General features: G+C 42.0%; 1 protein-coding gene across 9 annotated transcripts in view; it reads right to left on the reverse strand.

Moving 5' to 3' along the window:
* The window catches only part of ULK4 (unc-51 like kinase 4), an 819,452-nt gene that overhangs the window by 765,365 nt on the left and 30,376 nt on the right, over positions 1 to 23,711 (reverse strand). For 8 of the 9 annotated variants that reach the window (XM_056520600.1, XM_056520601.1, XM_056520598.1 and 5 more), the window contains 5 exons: positions 18,050 to 18,204; positions 14,775 to 14,874; positions 11,553 to 11,692; positions 8,018 to 8,180; positions 1,876 to 1,977 (listed from right to left, as the gene is read on the reverse strand). In XM_056520600.1, coding sequence (XP_056376575.1) covers positions 1,876 to 1,977; positions 8,018 to 8,180; positions 11,553 to 11,692; positions 14,775 to 14,874; positions 18,050 to 18,187 — 643 coding nt within the window. In that variant the 5' untranslated portion in view covers positions 18,188 to 18,204. Of the gene's footprint in view, positions 1 to 1,875; positions 1,978 to 8,017; positions 8,181 to 11,552; positions 11,693 to 14,774; positions 14,875 to 18,049; positions 18,231 to 23,711 lie in introns of all 9 variants that reach the window. The other variant, XM_056520597.1, reaches the window with a different exon arrangement.

Genomic DNA, 23,711 nt, shown 5'->3' on the forward strand with positions numbered 1-23,711 from the left:
CGGGTAAGCGCTTCTAGTAAACTACTGTGAAATCCCACTTGCCCGGGTAATGCACTATGGAGCGCTTCTCTTTCTTTTGTATTTAAACATAGGAAATAAACAAATAAAGATGTAGGACTTTAACATGGCTAATCCTCCATAACCCCCAGAGGTGTCTAGTAGTCGTTTATTCCCCATACCTATTCTATTAACCCCTTAAGGACCAAGCCCATTTTCACCTTAAGGACCAGAGCATATTTTGCACATCTGACCACTGTCACTTTAAGCATTAATAATGCTTGGATGTTTTTACTCATGAATTTGATTCAGAGATTTTTTTCGTGATATATTCTAGTTTAACATAGTGGTAAATGTTTGTTGATACTTGCATCATTTCTTGGTGAAAAATTACAAAATTTCATGAAAAATTTGAAAATGTTGCATTTTTCTAACTTTAAAGCTCTTTGCTTGTAAGGAAAATAGACATTCCAAATACATTTTATATTGATTTACATATACAATATGTCTACTTTATGTTTGCATCATAAAGTTGACATGTTTTTAATTTTGGAAGACATCAGAGGGCTTCAAAGTATAGCAGCAATTTTCAAATTTTTCACAAAATGTTCAAAATCAGAATTTTTCAGGGACCAGTTCAGTTTTGAAGTGGATTTGAAGGGTCTTCATATTAGAAATACCCCAAAAATTACACCATTAAAGCAATTGCATCCTTCAAAGTGTTCAAGATGACATTCAGAAAGTGTGTTAACCCGTTAGGTGTTTCACAGGAATAGCAGCAAAGTGAAGGAGAAAATTCAAAATCTTCGCTTTTTACACTCGCATGTTCCTGTAGACCCAGTTTTTGAATTTTAACAAGGGGTAATAGGAGAAAAAGCCACCCAAAATTTGTAACCCAATTTCTCTCGAGTAAGGAAATACCTCATATGTGTATGTTAAGTGTTCAGCGTGTGCAGTAGAGGGCTCAGAAGGAAAGGAGCGACAATGGGATTTTGGAGAGTGAATTTCGCTGAAATGGTTTTTGTGGGGCATGTGACATTTAGGACGCCCCTATGGTGCCAGAACAACGAAAAAATATAAAAAAAACACATGGCATACTATTTTAGAAAATAGAACCCTCAAGGAAAGTAAAAAGGGGTCCAGTGAGCCTTAAAACCCCACTAGTGTTTGACGACTTTTCGTTAAAGGCGGATGTGTAAATGAAAAAAAAAAAAAGTGATTTTTTTTCCAAAATTTTACATTTTTACAAAGGGTAATAGGAGAAAAAGCCACCCAAAATGTATAACCCCATCAGGAAATACCCCATGATAGGACGTAAAATGCTCTGCGGGAGCACTACAATGTTCAGAAGAGAAGGAGTCACATTCGGCTTCTGGAAAGCAAATTTTGCTGAAATGGTTTTTGGGGGGCATGTCGCATTTAGGAAGCCCCTATGGTTCCAGAACAGTAAAAAAAAAAAAAAACAACACATGGCATATTATTTTGGAAACTACACCCCTCAAGGAACATAACAAGGGGTACAGTGAGCCTTAACACCCCACAGGTGTTTGACGATTTTTGGGTCAAACACCTGCATTGACTCCCACGCTGAAAAAACATATACGACACAGTGTATGTTTTTATACTGGATTTTGCTATTTGTAACAGAGCAGCGGTTTGCACTATTCCATCCAGCAATTAAACAGTAAACATTTAAATGGAGACTAAAATGACACTTTTCATATTCACAGTGTTATGTAGGTCTATGGCATTTGCCGTATATGTCAGGAGATTTCAAATGTGGTATGAAGACAGCCTTGTATTGTTAGTAGGAAAAAAAAATAGCAAAAAACTCAAAAATGTAATTTGTTCTTTATAAAAGTGTTTGACACCACTTACCAGTGAACATTTCATATAAGATACATCCAAAAGACCAAAAATCACTTGATATAGAGAAATCTGCTCCCTTGATTATTTCGGGTGCAGCATAAACTGGAGAACCTAGAATAACAAATTTATTACATACATTTCAGTATAACTTATAAAAAATAAAAAAATCTGAGCAAATAAAACCATTAAGGATTCAACTATGTTCAAAATGGAACCCTCTGTTGGTAACAGGCATATGTTCATCCCTGCATCATGAAGGGACGTCATAGTATCACAGTAAAATGGCAAAAGGGTCAGAAGAACCATAAACATCATGCACACGAGATGTGTGAGGACCAGTGTTTATTGCTGCAATTTTGTAGGAAAACCAGAGCTGCCAGAAGTTTGCTGTTAGTAAAAAGGAGTAAACAAAAAAATCCATCCTTAGTTACGTTTCTTTTTCTTTTTTTCACACCCTACATTACTACATAGTAACATAGTTCATAAGGTTTCAAAAAGACCAGGGTCAATCAAGTTCAACCTATAACCCTAATGAGACCCTACTGAGCTGATCCAGAGGAAAAAAAAAAAAACTCATACTAGAGGTAAAAATTCCTTCCCGACTCCAAATATGGCATCAGAATAGATCCCTGAATGAACCTTCTGTCCTATAGATCTAGTATCGATAACCTGAAATGTTATTATTCTCCAAAAATGCATCAAGACCCCTTTAAAATTCTTTTACATAGTTCACCATGACCACCTCCTCCGGGAAAGAATTCCACAGTCTCACTGCTCTTACAGTAAAGAACCCCAGTTGTGCTGGTGTAGAAACCTTCTTTCTTTCCTCTACACGTAGAGGATGCCCCCTTGTTATAGATAGTTCTGGGTATGAATAGATCATGGGAGAGATCTCTGTACTGTCCCCTGATATATTTATACATAGTTATTAGGTCACCCCTAAGTCTTCTTTTTTCTAAACTAAACTAAACTAAATAACCCTAAATGTGAAAATCTTTCTGGGTACTGTAGTCCTCCCATTGCCCGTATTACCCTGGTTGCCCGTCTTTAAACTCTCTCCAGCTCCACTATATCTTTCTTGTACACAGTATTCTATGTGTGGTCTGACTAGTGATTTGTACAGCAGTAGAATTATTTCCTTGTCATGGACATCTATGCCCCTATTGATGCACCCCATGATTATATTTGCCTTGGCAGCAGCTGCCCAACACTGATCACTACAGCTAAATTTACTGTGAACTAAGACTCCCAAGTCCTTTTCCACGTCAGTCGTCCCAAGCGTGCTCCCATTTAATACATAATTCTAGCCTGGATTTTTCCTCCCCATGCACATTACCTTACATTTATCAGTGTTGAACCTCATCTGCCACTTCCCAGCCCAAACCCCCAACCTATCCAGATCCATTTGTAACAGTGCACTGTCCTCTACTGTTTACCGCTTTACAGAGTTTAGTATCATCTGCAAAGATTGCTACTTTACTATTCAACCATCTACAAGGTCATTAATAAATATATTAAATAGAACAGGACCCAAGACTGACCCCTGTGGTACACCACTAGTAACAGTCACCCAATCAGAATAAGTACCATTAATAACCACCCTCTGTTTCCTATCGCTGAGCCAGTTACTTACCCACTTACACACATTCTCCCCCAGCCTGTTCTTTCTCATTTTATGCACCAACCTTTTATGTGGCACCGTATCAAATACTCTAGAAAAATCCAGATATTCAACATCCAGCGATTGCCCTTGGTCCAGTCTGGAGCTCACCTCCTCATAAAAGCTGATCAGTGAGTTTGACAGGACCGATCCCTCATAAACCCATGCTAATATGGAGTCATACATTTATTTTTATCAAGATATTCCAAAATAGCATCTCTTAGAAAACCCTCAAACAATTTACATACAAAGGAGGTTAAACTAACAGGCCTAAAATTCCTGGGGGTCACCTTTTGACCCCTTTTTAAATATTGGCACCACATTTGCCATGCACCTGTCCTGAGGAACAGTCCCTGTTACTATAGAGTCCATGAATATTAAAAATAGGGGTCTGTCTATTACATTACTTAATCCCTTAACGACGCAGGGCGTAAATGTATGTCCTGTGAGCTGGTACTTAACGCACCAGGATATACATTTACGTCCTATACATAACGCAGCGAGGGACCTGCCAGTAATGGCAGACATCTGCGATCGCGCGGATGTCCAACATTAACCCCTCAGATGCCGTGATCAATACAGATAACGGCATCTGCAGCATTGCCGACACTAAAATGGATGATCTGTTCGCCCGCAGTGCTGCCGCAGCGATCAGATCATCCAGCATGGCAGCCGGAGGTCCCCTCACCTGCCTCTGCTGCCTTCCACGGGTCTTCTGCTCTGGTCTGCGATCAACTATTAAAGTGTAAAAATAAAAGTAAAAAGTAAAAAATAAAAATAAAAATTGAAAAACCCCCTCCCCCAATAAAAACGTCAATTGTCCCATTTTCCCTATTTCACCCCCAAAAAGTGTAAAAATAATTTTTATATACATATTTGGTATCGCCACGTGCGTAAATATCCCAACTATTAAAATAAAATGTAAAAAAAAAAAAAAAAAATTCCCCACACAAATCGTATTTTTTTGGTTGCATCATACATTTTATGGTATAGTGAGTGATGGCATTACAACGGACAACTGGTCGCGCAAAAAACAAGCCCTCTAGAAAATATAAGAGTTATGTTTTTTTGAAGGCGGGGAGGAAAAAACGAAAACGTTAAAATAAAATTGAGTCCTTAAGGCCCAAATGGGCTGAATCATTAAGGGGTTAATTCCATTAGAACACAAGGGTGAATGCCATCTGGACCTGGTGATTTGTCTATTTTGATTTTTGGTAGGGGGCACTGTACTTCTTCCTGAGTAAGGGTGGGTTCACACTACGTTTTCTCCCATACGGGAGCGCATACGGCAGGGGGGAGCTAAAACCTCGCGCTCCCGTATGCCACCGTATGCGCTCCCGTATGTCATTCATTTCAATGAGCCGGCCAGAGTGAAACGATCGGTCGGCTCATTTTTGCGCCGTATGCGCTTTTACAACCGGACCTAAAACCGTGGTTGACCACAGTTTTAGGTCCGGTTGTAAAAGCGCATACGGCGCAAAAATGAGCCGACCGGACCGAACGTTTCACTCCGGCCGGCTCATTGAAATGAATGACATACAGGAGCACATACGGTGACATACGGGAGCGCGAGGTTTTAGCTCCCCCCTGCCGTATGCGCTCCCGTATGGGAGAAAACGTAGTGTGAACCCAGCCTTAGACAGGTGACCTGTACTGGGGAGTTTACCTTATCACACTGTATTTCACCTGACATTTAATTTTCCTCAGTGAACACAGTGAATTAGAATTTGTTAAATATATTTGCTTTTTCCTGATCCCAGTTTATAATTTCTTCCTCATAATTTTTTAAGGGGCAAACACTTTCATTTTTGACCTTTTTGCTATTTATATAGTTAAAAAAACATTTTGGGGTTAGTTTTACTCTCTTTGGTAATGGTCTTTCTGTCTCTATTTTTGCGGCTTTTATCAGTTTTTTACATTTTTCTCTATAGCTTTTTAATGCTTCTTCACTGCCGTCCTGTTTTAGTAGTGTAATATTGTTTTTCTTTTATTTCTGACCCTTTTATTCCCATAAGGTATATACATCTTACACTGAGAATTTAAGATATTTTTAAAAGTCTCCCATTTAGTGTCAGTATTCTTGTTTTTGAGGACATTATCCCAATTTATAGTGTCAAGGGATTCTCTGAGCTGTTCAAACTTTGCCTTCCTAAAGTTCATTGTTTTGTGGCCCCTCGAGAGATTCCCTTATTGAAGAACAAGTTATAATGTATTATATTATGATCACTATTTCCTAGGTGTCCTTCTGCTTGCACATTAGTTACTCAGTCAGGTCTGTTGGTTAATATTAAGTCCAGTGGGGTGCCCCCTCTGGTCGGGTGCTGCACCATTTGGAACCAATAATCGTGTGAATTGTGTGAAGTTTTACACAGAATATTTCTCTCATATATTCCAAATTTCACAAAAAAAAAATTATGAGTCAGATAGCACTGTCAGATATAAAAACTTTTTATATGTTGTACATCTTGGCAAAACAATAGTTTTTCTAATATATTTTTTAAAAATGTTCACATTTTATTAAAGAAAACTGCCTTTGAAAATCCCACCACTAGGGGTCCCTACACCTCCTGGGGCATTGTTCAGTCCCACAGCAGCATGAGAGTGTCCAAGGGTCATGGACACAAGATGGCTGATTGACAAGGCTGCAGGAGGAACACAGCCTGCAGCAACACTGCTGTAACACAGATTTTTACCAATCATGTGCCTCCAGCTGTTGCAAAACTACAACTCCAAGCATGCCTGGACAGTCAATAGATGCCTGGGCATGCTGACAGTTGCAATTTTGCAAAAGCTGTAGGCACACAGCTGAATGCAACACAGCTGCAAAAAAAAAAAAAAAAAGTTACCCAAACACTGTGCCTCTAACTATTCCAAAACTACAAGTCCCAGCATTACAGGACTGCCAAAGGATGACACACATGAATGACATGGGAAACTACTGTACTTTTAGCACTTATCACTTGCACTAATTTAGGAAGATGTAAATTATACACTCACCATATTGTCTTTGGTAGAGTACAATACACACCAAGGAAAAGAATTTGCTACATAAAGTGCACACCCCAAGAGTATAATGTCTGTATTAATATCAATATCAACTTAGGAAGACAAAATACATTTTAAAACAATTAAAAAGGCTCAATTTAGAGCCAGGCAAAACTGGGGGAGGGGCCATGAACCCCCTAACCCCAAGAAAATAAAGAAATTAATGCAATAATTAATATGATTTAGTACAAGGAATGCTGTTCAAAAAACCCAAATAATAAATAATAATAAGGAGAAAAATATTCATAAAAAAGCAAACAATAAATGTGGCTGACTTAATGTCTCATGCTTATACGTGGATAATGACAGGGCAGGGAGACTGGAACCCCACTCGTTCCGTCACTCTGAGGTGATTTCCTCAGGGGTGTTGTGAGTTGGGTGTTTGGTAGAGTACAGGCACCTCCAATAATCATTTTGTGTGTGCATACAGCATAAAACCAGAGAGGAAAGGGTTACAGAGCAGGGCTGCCAGGCTCAAGAGCAGAGTGAGGGAGGGGGAGGAGTCATCCTCTGGAAAGATGAAAGACATTGAGCAGCTGTAATATGCTATTTGTTAGTGAAATATTGGTGATAGATACACAAAAATTTTTTGTACATGATCAGGATGAGGAACTGAGTAAGATATTAAAGTTTAGTTTTTTGTGGGATCTGACAGGTACGCTTTAAGTACTAGTAAATGCATGGATACAGAAGACTATTACACAATATTGCACCACAAATGTGACTGACTTAATGTCTCATGCTTATACATGTGTCTCATGTGTATAAACTGGATGCATTAACATAAGGATTGTGCCCTCCATGATACGCATACCACATGTCAGCATTATTTCAAATTGGGATGCTGACATATAAACGGATGGACAGGCATGGGCCCGATAAACTAGTAGCCTGAACACAGTCAGCTAATGATTATGTTTCTGCCAATTTTCTGAACATATAATTGTTTTCAAGTGGGCCCTATAGTGCAGCATGCCATGCTTTAGGGTCAGAGCACAAAAACATATAAGTTCAGAAAGTGACCAAAAAGTAGCCATTAACTGACTGTTTGTGCCACTAGTCTATGAGGCCCATGCCTGTCTAAGCTTGCTTAGGTCAGTATCCCACTTTCACCTAATGTCAACATATAATTATAACGAATGGCACGATTGTGATGTGAACAAAGCCTAAGTTACAATATTTTCTTAATGTGGATACATCAAGCTTATAATAAACAGATTCCATAGGGACCAATATCTTTTTTAGTATTTTACCCTAAATGACTCTCCATAAAATCCCCCTACTAAAACCTGAAATAGGTTTATGCAGTTTCTCAAGTTACAACTTAAACTCTTGACAGAAAAATGCAGGAAGAACACAGAACAACTTCTGGACATTTATTCAATATATTAAATGACATATTATATCAAGCTCCAATGAGGAGAAAATCAAATGGCTTTAATTCACCTTTAATGTGGTTCCTCAGTTTTCGCCGAGGTGTAGATTCCCCAGAATCGCCCGAATTTTCCTCTGATCCAACCATTGCAAAAAATTCTTCTAAGTTTTCACCTTCAGCCTTTGAAAAGCTGAAGTTGGTTAGTTTTAAGGTGCCTGGTCCATCCAGGAGAATCTTTCAACATGTGAAAAAGAATAAAAGGAAATAATAGATGCCACACTCTGGTTATAGACATAAGATTAACTGTACTAGTATTACAGAAAATACATGTTGGAATATGTAACATCCTTTCTAAGAATGATTTAATGATGTCCGATTGGCTTCACATAGAACATAACCTACAGGCACTGTATTACGCAATGTTACAGTTGTGTCACATCTAACGTATAAAGCTAGCCAGAACACACTGTTTACATTTTGGGATTGCCTGTATATTTGAGAGGATTAGAATACCAAACACAACATGCCTGTATTGAGGATTTATAAGCAGGATCCAGAACAGCTATACTGTAAGGTAAAAAAAAAGTCTGCTTCATATATGAGGCAAAACTCAGTTGATGCTTTTGAAACACAAAATATGGCATTAAATAGATCCTGAATACATTGCCTATAATGTTCTACTAGACCTCGGTGTGCCACTGTGAGAAATAAATTAGTGGCATATACATGCCACACAGGGGCGCCCAGAGACTATAATATGGCTTCTCACTGCAGACCCACACTGACACTATCTGCATAAAGAATGTTTCTAGCAGTAGGGATGGTTGGTGGGATAAGAAAGCTTCCTATGCTTATTAAATTGGTTGTGAAACCCATAACCCATCTCTATCTCAATGCTAACAAACAGGAAACTAAAAGAAGATTTTGTACATCATTTTCTCAATGACCTTACTGTGCTGTAAACAAAGATCTGGTTAAAGTACGCCCTTTGGGATAATCTGATGTCCGTTCCCAAGCAAAGTGCCAGTATTACAGAGATATATATTCCAGCTGTTGTCCAAGTGAAGAAATACTAACAATTTAAAGGGAGTTTTATCACCTGTTGTCAAGTATGGCATTCAGCTATGTCTGTCAGCCCAATAAACCATATGTGAATTGGTATCCTGCACTCACCGCAACAGTACGGATCAACCGGCGACTCTTCGGGACCTCCAATAGACAGGCAGACAAGGCTGGTGTGGGGCGCTCAGAGGCAGAGCCTCTGAGCGCCCCACACCAGCCTTGTCTGCCTGTCTATTGGAGGTCCTGAAGAGGAGCAGGTTGACCCGTACTGTTGCGGTGAGTGCAGGATATATTTTTTGCTGTTACTATTGTTACTTATGAATGCTGTCTATTACCGTACTAACACAACCGCTGGTCATTTGCCCCAAGTACCCGCTGGAATTGGTACTGCTGAAACATACAAGTTGCGGTGCTGCTCTAATCTCTACTGTGTGGTCAATAGGTGAAATGATACTGCATGCTGGACCGCCACTCCATTCAAACACCTCTTCACTAGGGGTGTGCAGTGAGGAGAAACCTCCAGCATTTGTGCAGTGTTAAAATTGTCCTATGGAGAAACGATATGTTCTATTGAGAAGTCAATTGTTGGAAAACTCCTTTAACCCCATAAGGACACAAAACATTTTGGCCTTGAAAATACAGGAAATTTACATTTTTGTGGCTTCTTATTTCCTCCCGCCCTCTAAGAGACAAAACACTTATTAATTCATCCTCAGACTTGTATGAGAGCTTATTTTTTTTTGCACAACTAATTGTACCTGATGTGTACTTGTAATAACATGTTTCATTTTGCCATAAAATGTAGGCCGCAACCAGAATTTTTTTTTTTTTGTGGGGGAAAATTTAAAATAAAATTGCAATTCTGCACTTTTGAGAAGGTGGGGGGGGGGGGGGGCAGGTTGATTTTATACAGTACACTTTACGGTAAAACTAACATGTTCTCTTCATTCTGTGGGTCAATACAACCCAAAAATCATACCCACATGCTTATTTTTTTAAATTATTGTACTACTTTTAAAATAAGGCAAACTTTAACTAAAGAAGTATGTTTAAAATTGCCCTATTCTGACCTCCTATAATTTATTTTTCAGTATAAGTAGTTGTATGAGGCTCATTTTTTGTGCTGTGATTTCTAGTTTTTAATTGGTACTACTTTTGCGTATATGTGAATTTCTGATCACTTTTTCTCCCTTTTTGGGATGTGATGTGACAAAAAATCAGCAATTTTACACTTTGGTATTTTTTTTTTTTTATATTGATGCTGTTCACCAATTTTTTGCAAACATGTTGATTTCTTTTTTACCGTAACATTTTTTTTGTCAAATTGGAAAAGGGGATTTTCATTTTTTCAAATTCAACTATTTTATTAAACAGGTAAGTAAAATCAGGGGTAAGGAATACAAAACAGGGAACGGGGAACAAAGAAAATGTTTGGGGGCCAAGTAAGAGAGGACCTCCTCATGAACAGAAGGGTATGTAAGAATCAAGAAGGACATAGGAATGCGCCAAACATAACAGCAAAATCAAGCACGAGAGCTCTGTGAGTAAAAGAATGGGTATTTTAATTTTTTATTGGGGTGGGGCCTATTCACTTTTGACTGCTAATACTGATTAGTGCTGTGCATAGGCATAGCACTGATCAGTGTTATCTGTGCTCTACTTCTGTAGTCTGCCAGAAGGCAGACCAGATGAGCAGAGATTGCAGAAGCTGGCTGGAAGCAGGTGAGAGGAGCTAAAGCGACCATCTTTACTCATTACTGGTGGGTCCCTGGCTGCTGATAGCCATCTGGACCAGTGGTCCATGAAGTTAGCGGAGAATCTGTGCTCACTTCATAGATGGGAGGAGGCTTAAGACATACCTGTAAGTAATAAATAAATATGTAGTTTCTTTTTATTTTTTAGATAGTCTTGAGAGTCCTGATTTAAAAAGAGGTTTTCATCCTGTTACATAGATATAGGGATTTTACTATCAGGTTGACTATCTGCACTTTTCCCTGAATAGTGGTGGAAACTTTATTTTTAAAAGTAGTGTGAATGAAAGGCTCAGGTGAATGGGAGTCTGCATGTCATGCAATCAGCTTTATATTTACTCTTCCCAAGTCTGACTTGCACCCCTCAGCCTCATATTCACACAGTTGAAACCGGAATCACACCCCCTGGACCGCATATTTAGACTCCCCAGAGCCTAGCACAGTTGTCTTTTAAAATACAGTTCTCAACTATCTAGTTAGGAGAAAAAATATATAATTAAAAAACACTGCAGCACTCCAATCCAGTGAAAAAGTGAGTAGCGTTTATTCCATTAAAGCGTCAGGCAGAAGTCTTTTTTACTGGATTGGAGTGCTGCAGTGTTTTTTTTTTTTTTTCATTATACCTGTTTGGAACCCCTAACCAGGGCTCCCAACTTTTTTTTTGCTTGGGTGTGCTGCTGCTTCTTCTATTTTTTGAAAAAACCAAATAGTTTAACTAAATTCACTTCAAGAGGTAGAATTTAGACATCTTCTATTTCCACGCAAGGGCAAACTAACAAACTATTTGACTTACCTTTCGAGGGGTCAGATCACAGAACAGTATTCCAAGTTCATGGATATAGTGGAGTCCGTAAATAATATCCACAGCAAATTCTCGAATGGTGTCTTCAGGCAAGTGCTCATCCTGGCCAATGACAGATTCAAGTGAACCTCCTGTAATGTATTTCAATGTGATTCACAAACAGGGCACATACAGATTTTAATTCAGCATTGCAAAACTAACATGAACATATTATTAATAACCCAATACATTTACATGTGTACCATTTGTGGCTTTTATTTCTGCACATTCCACTTGCTCTGTATAATTTTTAATAACTTCAACTTTTGATATTTAACTACATATTACGACCATGTTCCATTGTTTCACCAGATGTCATGCAAATCCATCCTCATTATTTCATTACCGAGCTCCGCCAACACCGATATTATATTAATAATTCCACCTGAATCACATACATGCTCATTTAGCCCCACTACTTTGTACAACATATGCCATATACAGCCACATGTCATGTCCTCCTGGTTATTGCCTCCCTTTCACAACTTAGCCACATCTCATGCAGTATCTAGAATCTACAGCTGTGTGCAGCATAAACAACACTTGTGGTTATGGTAATACCACAATGTGCACTACTTTATTTTTTCAGATTTTTTACATAATGCATTATTTTTTCATTTTTTTCCCTTTTTTGGTAACTTGTTCATGTTTGCTGTTTTAACAATGCAATGTAGTATCCCTGTTGAAGTAATAGTGACAGGTATCCTCTGACACAACAGGAGAACATTGACTTTGAGGCCATCGCTATGTTGAGTACAGTGCCAATGGGGGAGATTTATCAAAACTTTAGTAGAGTGAAAGTAATGCAGTCACCCCTACCAACCAGAATGCTTCTTTCATTTAAAAAAAAAAAAAAAGCCTCTGAAAAATGAAAGAAGAAATCTGAAGCAACTGCACCACTCTCTCTCTGCACCGGTTTTGATAAATCTACCACAATGTAACGTGAACAGTTTATTGCAAACATACCTGGCAAAATAATATGTATAAGCATCATACAAAGCAAAGTAAATATGACCATACAGTGTTCAATCAACACCAACGTCTACATAGATAGAGGGATCCACTGTGCTCACAAATGTATAAAACTGCTATTTAAATAATATAAAGATTCATGATGGTCACAAGCCGTGGGTGTCAAATCACCTCTGGGTATCCTTCAGTAGAAGTACCCTGTGCTTCCACATGACACCATCCCAAAGACTGGACCTGTCTGTGTCCAACATATGATTGCTTGCTACGCTAATAGATCGTATAATGATGTCTGGGTTTTGATGGCAAATTGTATTAAGCTGCCATTAACTTCATCGGGTTGTCACAGTGAGTGTGTAATGCAGTTATGGGATGATACAGTGTTACTGTACAAAGTCCCCAGTCAGAAAAGCTTTGAAACATAGCAGTGCTGCATTTCTGTTCTTTAATGTGAGGTAGTTGTAGGATAGCCAGCAATGTCAGTAATCAGGTTGTGAACTACATTCACAAAATAACCCATTTTGGTCTATTCTTGTGTCCCTATCAGCTCATATGCCTACCTTTAAGCCTAATGGTCATTTAAAAATGTTATGGAGCCAGCCTCCTGCAATGAATTGGATTGAGTCAGATTGAGCGACAAGCTTGGGAGTAAAGCACACAGCACATGCTTTTCCCAGCTATATCTAGAGATCAGAGGAGGGTCTTAGTGCTGAGACTACAAGTGATCTAAACATTTGACATGACTGTGAGACTAAGTGTTACCATCATTTATAAAAATAAAAAACTTCTTAAGTCAAACCTTTTGATTCATTGAATGCTTAGACCAATCCCTTGAAAGAACAGAGAGAAGCCAATAATAAGATGTAGGATGAATTCTTGTGTATCATGGAGTCTGAGGAGAAGGCTAGAAGCAGCAGGAACACCGGGTGTTGCAACACTAAGGAAAACCTTTGGATTTGCTAATGTTTAAGAGAAGCATAATGTATAGTGTAACCAAACCATCATACAGCATAATACAACACCCAGTAAATGATGCTCTGTAGTACATGTAGGATATGCCAAAGTGACACAGTGCCCAAATAAAGTCATTATAAAGAAAAACAAGAATATAAGAAGAAACAACAAACTTGCTGCAGAATATGCTGAAACATGTAGTTTCACAGGCCACCAGTCAGTGATGGAATGATAGTACAATGCTCTGTAGATCATTGGATGTATAGTACTACAGATTCCAGAATATGGTTGCAATGTCCCTGAGAAGTAGGGGCCAGTGCCTTTACCACATAATCACTGATCAGCCCACTCCCATCTAACCTTACCAGACATTGTCATCTTCAGACTAAGGAGGTCAGGACTTTCATGAATCTACCGCCTCATTGCAGCTCCTGACAGCCTATGACGCTCTCAAAATAGAGGCTGTATTAGAAAATCTCTATTTTGAACACACATGAACTGTGGTCCACCTCCCCTATGGGCCTTTGGGTAGTACCCATATGATCAGACTGCAGCTTCTTCTGCCACTAGTCATTTTAGTCAGCTTCTTCTCTCTACCACAACTGGTTAAATTGGCTGCATGTACACAGCCGCAGGGTTCTCCTTTACACCTGGACCTTCTTTCTGACCACTGACCCTTCTTTTAGTGCAGACCAAGCACCTATTGGAATCTGCCTGCAAACTCCGTTGCTCTGCTGAAAGGCTGTAAAGCCTGAAAAACATGTGGCCCAGTGAAGAGATCAATGGAGGCTGGGTCCACCAGAAGAACAGGGCATGTTCCAGTCTGACACTGTACTCTATTAGTCCTGTCTACATAAATACACACATAAACATGTCCAACATTACTGTCTACTGAAAATCACAATGTTCACGTGTGCAACCAATTTATAAGACAACTTGGCATTGCCTTTATTGACCATAAAATTCAATCTTCATTTACAGTAAATACTTGAAGTGAAAATAATCAAGAGATCAAGCTCTGCCAGCAGTCCTGCCCCCTCTCTGGGCACTTTATAGCTAATTCCATTATTTCCCTCTCAGTTCACACGAGTTGATTCTGGGAACAGCACCAAATGAGACAAAAGTATTATCACAAAAGTAATAGAATATTAATAACCCAGACAGTAAGTTTTCTAGAACTCAAGTACAACAGAATCACATTGTAATGATCTTGATGACAGGTTACAGATGGAGGACAAAACCTGCTCTTACCTGTGCAAAGCTCCACAACAAGCCACAGATGGTTACTAGTCTCATACCACTCCTGAAATGCCACCACATTCTTGTGCTTAATATGGTGTGTTAAACGGACCTAAAATAAAAAAGATTTATACAGAAAATCAATTGACAGAACATATTTTATTTATGTAGTAATAGCATATTCCCCAAAATCAGTAGAAGCAGTATAAATTAAAATATAACAGACATTAGAAATAGGACTACAATATTTAACAATGAACATATGAAGAGAGGGGCAGATGGGCACACTACTATAACAGGACATCATTAACGATCAAAGTAAACCCGCAGCTTTACAACATGTCCAAAGTTTTATAAAGAGATCGTTACTATCCCTTTATTAAAAAAACTTTGGATATGTTATAGAAACATGTCAGAGATGTCGACCAGTGAGGGTACAGTCGCTCATACACCCACCAATTGCTAAAATGAACAGAGAGAAATGCTTAGCTGAGCACTGTGACTGACTGTATGTATTTATAGATAAGATCACAAAAACATATTGTAACTGTTGCATCATATTCTGAAGGCCATAACTTTATTTTTTGACAATGGAGCTCTGTTAGACATTATGATTGGCAGTCTATTAGGACGAGGCCTAATCTGGCATGGCTTAATAGGCAAAAGCCAATGGAAAAACTGGAGGCCTTTGTCAGGTCCCCAGCTGCCATGATGAGCATCAGCACGCCACAATCTCCCTGCGGAGTTCAGATTGAAAGACAGAGGCATCTCTCTCCCTGTTAAATACCTTACATGTCGCTATTGATCAGGGTATGTAAGGGGTTAAACTTCCGGTTTACTTTGATCATTAAATTGGCCACATAGGGGGAGATTTATCAAAACCTGTCCAAAGGAAAAGCTGCTGAGTTGCCATAGCAACCAGATAGCTTCTGTAATTTTTGATAAGGTCATTGAATAATGAAAGAAGCAATCTGATTGGTCGCTATGGGCAACTCAGCAACTTTTCCTCTGGACAGGTTTTGATAAATCTCCCCCATATTCCATATGACCTTGGCAGTCAACTGGCAGACCACAGTCCACATCCGGACCGTGGTCGCCAATCATCCGGAAATCTGTCTGCTTCAAGAAATCTACCAAAGGACGCATCTGCTCTACCCGTATTCTTTTGTAACAGTGTCTTTAACCTCCTGAGCGGTAATCCCGAGCGTGAATTGGGGTTAATTTTCCCTGCCAGGATCGGTAACCCCGAGTCACGCTCGGGGTAGAATTGCAGAGTTGTCGGCCGGGCTGCACGATATATCGCAAAAGCAATGCGATATAGCGATGCGGCCCCCGGGAAAACATGCGATTATCTGCTCTGGTCGGCTCCCGTTGCGGGGGCCGGCCAGAGCAGGTAAAGAAAAATACTTAAAGTCAGTGTTTCCCTACCAGGGGGCCTCCAGCTGCCGCAGTGGTGTAAAGCCTGTGATTGGCTGAAGGGGAAAGGACTTGTTCTGCAGCAAATGTGACAGAGGGGGAAGAATGTGACAAGGAGGGGGAAGAATGTGACAAGGAGGGGGAAGAATGTGACAAGGAGGGGGAAGAATGTGACAAGGTGGTGGGGAGAATGTGACAAGGAGGGGGGATGTGAAATGGGCGGGGGGAGATGTGAAATTCAGTGCAAAAAAATTGTACCGCTTTTGGTACAAATTTCCAGACAGAATCATACCGCCAGGGAGGTTAACACACTGATACAAATAAATAGCCAAGCGCCGCAGGAGCCAGGGAACATTCTACTCCCTGCCCAGCCACCTTGCACTTCTATGATGTAGTGGCGCAATTGTTGCTGCATGCATTGTCCTACTCTAGCTAGGCCTAACTAGCAGAGGCCATGAGGCCAGGTTCATATCACATTTTTCCCAAAACGGGACCACATACAGCTGGGGGGAGCTTAAACCGGGCACTCCCGTATCCCTGTCGTATGCCACCTGTATGTAATGTATTTCAATGACCCAACCGGAGTGAACTGGTCGGCTAATTTTTGCCCATATGTGGTTTTCTACCGGACCTAAAACCGTGGTTGACTTCGGTTTTAGGTCCAGTGGAAAAATGCATATGGGCAAAAATGAGCCAACCGGTTCACTCCGGTCGCCTCACTGAAATACATTACCTACGGGCGGCATACAGCAGGGATACGGGAGCACCTGGTTTTAGCTCCCCCCAGCCGTATGCGGTCCCGTATTTGGAAAAACGTGATGTGAACCCGGCCTAACAGAGGCACAGCCCTGGGCCTTGGGAGAGATGAGTATTCTCAAGTGTTTCCCATAGTGATACAATTCATATGGGGGCATGCATAGTGATACAGTTCATATGCATAGTGGCACAGTTAATTAGGGGGCACAGTGGCAACATCCATTGAGGGAGCACAGACACCTTGTTTTTTGTTTTAAAGAGACACTGAGGTACAATTCAGATCAGGGCCTAGCATTTGGCAATAATATACTCTGGAGCTCAGCATGTGTCAGTACAAGAATATGTTAACACTGTAGAAAATATGCGGCCATTTTCTACACATTTCAATGTTTCAACAGAGCTAGGACTGCTTATAAAATGTGCAGTCTCCATATAAGGCACTGCATTTCCGAGCCAAATCCTCAAACAATGAGCATGGTCATTGTTTCTGCGGACACTGAAATTGTGATTTCTATAGCAGAAACATCTGCCGTGGAAATTTCACCATGTGCACAGTGCAGCAGAATCCCATTAAAAACCCTGTTGAAGCGGAATTTCTGAGTGGGATATCTCCACAGAATTCTGCTCAGAAATTCCACCATGTTAACACGTGGCCTTATACTCAGGAGCACAATGTGTGGCAGTATTACACTCAGGAGATTCTGTGACTCCACATTCTAGTAAAGCGGAGTCACAGACAATGAATATGTAAATTGAGCTGGTGAAGTCCCGCCCCCAGCGCGCAATTCACTGAATTCAGCAGAGGATCTTCTGGGGGACATATCTCAGGGCCTAATGGACATATTTAAGCAAGTGACCCCCTCGGACTCACGTTCACCCACACTATAACCCAGCGTTTTGGGTTCAGTGTGGGTTAACAGACTTACAGTTTACCTTCAACCATTTTGCTGACTGACATAAAAGGAGTCTGCAGATTCAAATAAGGTGTCCATTGTCTTGAAAGGAATAATGCTTTTGTTTACAATAAAACCCGCTATGTGAACAAGGTCAACGAAGAAAGTAATGTCGCTTATTTTCGCTGTGACATTTTAGAGAAAAAAAATAAAATATCTTACCCAGTTTGTAATCTCTGCTCTCTTGCCTTTGTCTATACAAAGAATTGCCACAAAGTTGATCGTACCCTTTCTTCTCCCTTTGTACACAATAGACTTGCTTCCCTTCCCAACTTCTTCATAAAGAATGTAGTTTTCCATTACAGCAGATTTAGAACCTGAAAAAGTATAAAATAAAATTAACCTAAAAAAAAAAAAAAAGTAAAATGAAAAAGGAGTTGTCTGGAAAATAACTTTTACAATTAAACCTGACTGAGGTGGAGTAAAAGCAATAATAAATCCCTGGTTTCAGTTTCAACTGTGGCTGAGCAACACTTAAATGTGACAATAACTAAGGGTACGTTCAGATGAGCGGATTTACAGCGGATCCCCCACTGAAGGACCTCTGTATGCTGCCTTTACATGTGCCTGCTCGCAGTGACAATACGCCACAACGTGCAGACACACTGAAGCGATGTGCATGTCGCCACGCATGAGCGGTGTACTCGCACACATCGCGGCCGCTCCCCCTTCTCTATGAGCTAGGCCGAGAGCTGCCACGATGTGCGAGTATACTGCGCATGCACGAGGAGACTCGCACATCGCGGTGTGTCTGCTCGTAGAGGCGTATTGCCGCTCCGAGCAGGAACATGTAAAGGCAGCATACAGAGGTCCTTCAGCGGCGGATCCGCAGCGAATTACTCGCTGTAAATCTGCTCTGTAAATCCTCTCGTCTGAACGTACCCCTAAACGAGGAAATTAAAGGGATACTCTGCCACTAGACATCTTATCCTATGCTTTGGCTAGGGGACAAGGTGTCTGATCGTGGGGGTCCCAGCGCTGCACCCGCCATTCATTTAGAGCATCAGGTGCAATGCTGGAGGCTCGCAAGTCACAACCACCCCCTCAATGCAAGTCTATGGTGGGGGGGCTGTCACGCCGCCGCCCCCATAGACTTGCATTGAGGGGGCGTGGCTGAGACTCCACCTCGCATCGACAGTCATCCGGCACAGAGCGAAGTTCGCTCCGTGCACCAGATGTGTGGAGTGCCGCAGCTGAGATAAGATGTCTAGGGGAAGAGTATCCCTTTAAGTAAGACAGAGCTCCATTTGAACCGTGGGGGAGTCAGGCAGGTGAATACTTTTAATTATTATTATTATTCATAATATTTTGACATAGAATTTTGGTCCTTATTTGGTCAATATTTTTACCAAACTAGAATGAAACATTAATATATTATTATTATTATTATTACTAATAATAAATAATAATATTGTAAAGAGTTGCACTTTTCTGTGCGCTGGACCTACTTCAGGTTTTGGTAAAGCTGCCCCATCTGTGCCGAAAAGGCAATTTTGCTAAAAAAAAAAAAAAAAAAAAAAAAATCACCATAACTGCGGTAAAATGTGTGACTAAGCATTTGCACCATTGGCGCAGCTTAGTAAATGTCCCCCATGGGTTGAACTTGGGCCTTAAGGACTCGTTTTTTACCTCCTTGCCTTTGAAAGATTATATCTCTTACATTATTATCCACAGACGAGTATAAGGGCTTGATTTTTTGCACGATCAGTTGTCCTTTGTAATGACATCACTCATTTTACCATAAAATGTATGTCGCAACCCATAAAAGGAGATTTTTTTTTGGACTCCCCGTAAAATCTCTTTATCGTAGCCTTCATTGGGGAACACAGAGACCATAGGTATATGATGCTGCCACTAGGCAAAAAAAGAAGTCGGATCCTTTCAGCAGGATATACCCGCCCACTGACTCTGAGCTAATCAGTTGTCTCACAAAGCAGTAGGAGAAGCCAAACAACAAAAGGAGATCTGTCCGAAGGACACCAGAAAGAAACAACAGGAAACAAACAACTTGACTTGGAATAGTAAATGGGTGCTGAGCTCCCCAATGAAGGCTACGATAAAGATTTTACAGCGAGTACAAATAAAAAAAAAATGAAAAAATAAAATAAATAAATTTCCTTTTCTCGGTTGTCTCATTGAGGAACACAGAGACCATGGGACGTACAAAAGCAGTCCCTGGGGTGGGAAAAACAACCATCAGAGAAGGGAAGGTCAGTCCAGAGACTGAAAAGAGCCATCTGTAGGAGGGATGTGGACGAGGCCCAGAGGAAACGGATCCGACAGCCGACCAAATACAACGAGTAATGGTTGCCCTGGCAGGAGATTGGAATCTACTTCCGACAAAAAGACAGAAAAAGTAGGACTACCAAGGACTGGTAAAAACGCAGAAGAGAGCGAAAAGAAAACCTCAGAGATACATACAACCAAAGCGAACATGGCGAGGAAACACCAACCACCATGAGAATGGCATAAGAAGGCTCGAAGGGAAAGCCCTATTAGACGGCCAGCCTCAACGGCAGGACTTAGGCTGTGGAGGGAGAGTGACCAGAAAAAACTGCTGAGCACGCTCAGCAAGAAGGCTAGAACTCAGAAGGCAGAAACCAGAAGCCGCTGGAAAAGGATTAAGAGAAATCCAACACAAGACCCATGTCCAGACTGAGGCACAAGGATGAGCTGGCCAGGAAGAAAGCTAGGGCATGGACCACATGGATTCACACTTCGGAATTTGTGAACGGAAAATCCGCTTGGAAATTTCCGCCTGAAGAAAGGCGTTGCTCTTTCTTCAGGCGGAAATCTGCACGGAACACATTGCATTCTATTGGAGACTGCAGTGTCTGCGCGGTCCTAGCGCCGACTGATACAGTCAGCGCTGGCCGCACTCAGCATCTACGGGCGGAAATTTTCTGCCCAGAGATTCCGTAGTCTGAACCTAGCCTAAAGAGTACGCCGGAAGATGAGGGAAAATGCATGACGAGAAGGACTATGCCACAGCTAGGAAGGACGTACTGGCCAGAAAGGAGCAGTTAGGATGACCGAAAGGCCCTAAGCCACAAGGGCCGCATAGCCCTGGAGGGAGGCGAAGGGACGCAAACCCGCCGGTGAGAAGGCAAGAGCTGACTGGCAACACCGGTGCAGCCGCCATCAGAACCAGAGTTTCCCAGCTCCGGAAAAAAGATGAGGGACCCACACCAGCTGATATTGAGCAAACCCAAGTCGGAGCGAAACGCCTCAGGAAATGTGTTCCAGGCAGAGACAGAAGTAGAAGAGGTGGATAAAGGCCACCCCATACAGGAATAGCAGAGAAAACAGAACCAAAACCCCGCCAAGGAGGAAGTATCAGGAAAACCATCCAGAAGAACGAGACATGCAAGTCACTTGTAAGGTAGCCCAAAACAAGGAGGTCCTGAAAATGTAGCATCATGAGGGAGAGGGTCCCACACGAGTCTGGAACCACAAGGGAAAGAGTCCTATACCCTATGTGAGAAGGTGAAAGGCATTGTGGTTGATGGGCGGTATGTGTCACCAAGGCTCCTGGCCTTGATGAAGTAAGAGCCGATAATTATCCAGTGTCTGTGCTGCAATGCAGACTGACACTGTTGCTATAGTATGGCTGGAAGGCCAGTCAGGGACGGCTCTTACTGGGAATGGTCAAGTGTTGTGTGGGGGCCATTCCCCACATTCCAGGTAACCTTTTGTTGGCCTTCACGTCAGCCTGCTTCATTAGCTGCAGGGGATTTGCTAGTTGCAGCTCACACTGCCAGAGAGAGCTGAGTGTGGAGTTCTTCCCTGAGAGTTTTGAAGCTGGTCAGCAGACTGCCTGGAAAAGACTTGCTTGATGTCGCATGGCATGGACTTTTTCCTTTGTTCGGGATTTAAGACTGTTTGCTGTGTGCCAAGTGTAAATAAAAATACTTAACTTTGATATGAAGAGTCCTGTTTCCGTACCTCTATGCTGCCACCGCACCTGTCTGCAAGAGCGAGTCACCACATTTGGTGGAGGATGCAGGCAACGCAGTGAGGTTAGCGATTGAGTTGCAGCACACTGTTGTTAAGACCCAAGCCTGGCATAACCCATCAGAGTTGTTGCTAGGGGCAATGATCCTGCAGACAAGTGACTGTCAGAATGGCGGGAGCATTTTCTCCAGTGAGTGAAGGCAAAGCAGTGTTCCAGTGACCGCAGTGTTGCCAAAATGGAGGCTGTCATAAAAGCGCTCATGGAGGCCAACTTGCAACAGCGGGAGACCAACAAGTCCCAGCAGGAGTCCACCAAATCAACAACAGGAGTCCAACAAGCATCAGCAGGAGACTAACCAGCTACTGTTGCAGCATATAATGGCGTTACAAGCCGAAGTGTAACCCCGGACCACCCTTGACGGACGGAAAGCGATGAGGATGGCGATACCCAAGATGACCCCCTCGAATGATGTCGAGACCTACCTGGCGGTCTTTGAAAAAGTGGCCATGAGGGAGAAGTTACCCTGGGAACAGTGGGCTGAGGTCATCGCTCCGTTCCTGACGTCGGGGTCCCAGCAGGTGTACTTTAACTTGTCTGATGTCCAGGCTGCTGATTAGGACACCATAGAGGGTGAGATCCTGGCAAAATGTGTGGGTCTGGGCCCAGCGGGTAAGGCAGTGGGAATACAAGCCGGCTGAGCCTGTCCGACCGCAATTTTAAGAAATGGCTGCAGCCGGAGGTGTTGAGTCCCACTGTCATGCTGTACCGTCTCCTGGCATTTTGGAGGGCTCTGCCTTACTCCCTCCAGAGCTGGATTGGCCAGGAATGGTAGACTTCGTAGAAAGGTTCAAGGTTACCGTTAAACTGCGGGAGGGGTGGTTAAACCCAGGAGGTCCCCACCCTTGCCCAGGCGGCTGTAAAAGCCCTAAAAGACCCATCCCCTTGCTATGTTGGGACTGTCACGAACCGGGACATGTTAGGGCTAGTTGTCCCCAGCGGCAGGAACCAATGGACACTAATTATGCACTCCGGTCGTCCCTGTATGCCCAGAGACTGTGTGCCACTGGTATCCCCAGGGCAGGAGACTTGGATCACCTCTGCCAGGTGAAGGTGGGAGGTAGTGTCATGGAGGCGTTGTTGGATTCAGGGAGTATGGTGACCTTCGTGAGGTCCAACCTGGTGCCGCCCACGGACTACACGGGACGACAGGCTGGAGTGTTGTGTATTCATGGCGACTTAAAAAAGACTATCCCATCGCTCTTGTGACTGTGTCAACCATAATCGGCCTTTGGACTCATGAGGTGGCCGTTGCCACAAAGTAACCACATGAACTGATAATTGGAAGAGACTTTCCGGGGTTTGTGTCTTTGTGGCCCCAGATAAGAGTTCCCCAGAACTGCAAGGCAGGAGTGTCCCCAATAGATTGGCCCTACTCAGGGGTGAACCCGGAAACCTAGGAACCTGAGTTAGAAGCAACAGCACTTGGGGTGACCACCTCTACGGTGGAAGAGAAGGAGTCATCTCCACTGAATGTAATGGTAGGAGATGTGGAGGAGCTGCAGTCAGGACCGAAAATTTCGGTAAAGCACAGGTTCGGGGTGAGAATGTGGAACAATTGGTGGTGCCTAAAGCATATCGGAGACTGGTGTTAGAATTAGCCCATCAACATGTTCTAGGGGGGCACCTGGGCCAGGAGAAGACGCAGGATCAAATTTTGCAGTGCTTTTACTGGCCCAGTGTGTATAAAGAGGTCGAAAGGATATTGTACCCAGGCCACATTGCCGGTATGCCTCAGCCTATCTGGACGATATCATCATTCACAGTACAGACTGGAAAAGTCACCTTCCAAAAGTACAGGCAGTGGTAGAC

This window comes from Hyla sarda, chromosome 5 (assembly GCF_029499605.1).
Source record: "Hyla sarda isolate aHylSar1 chromosome 5, aHylSar1.hap1, whole genome shotgun sequence".
Lineage (NCBI taxonomy): Eukaryota > Metazoa > Chordata > Amphibia > Anura > Hylidae > Hyla > Hyla sarda.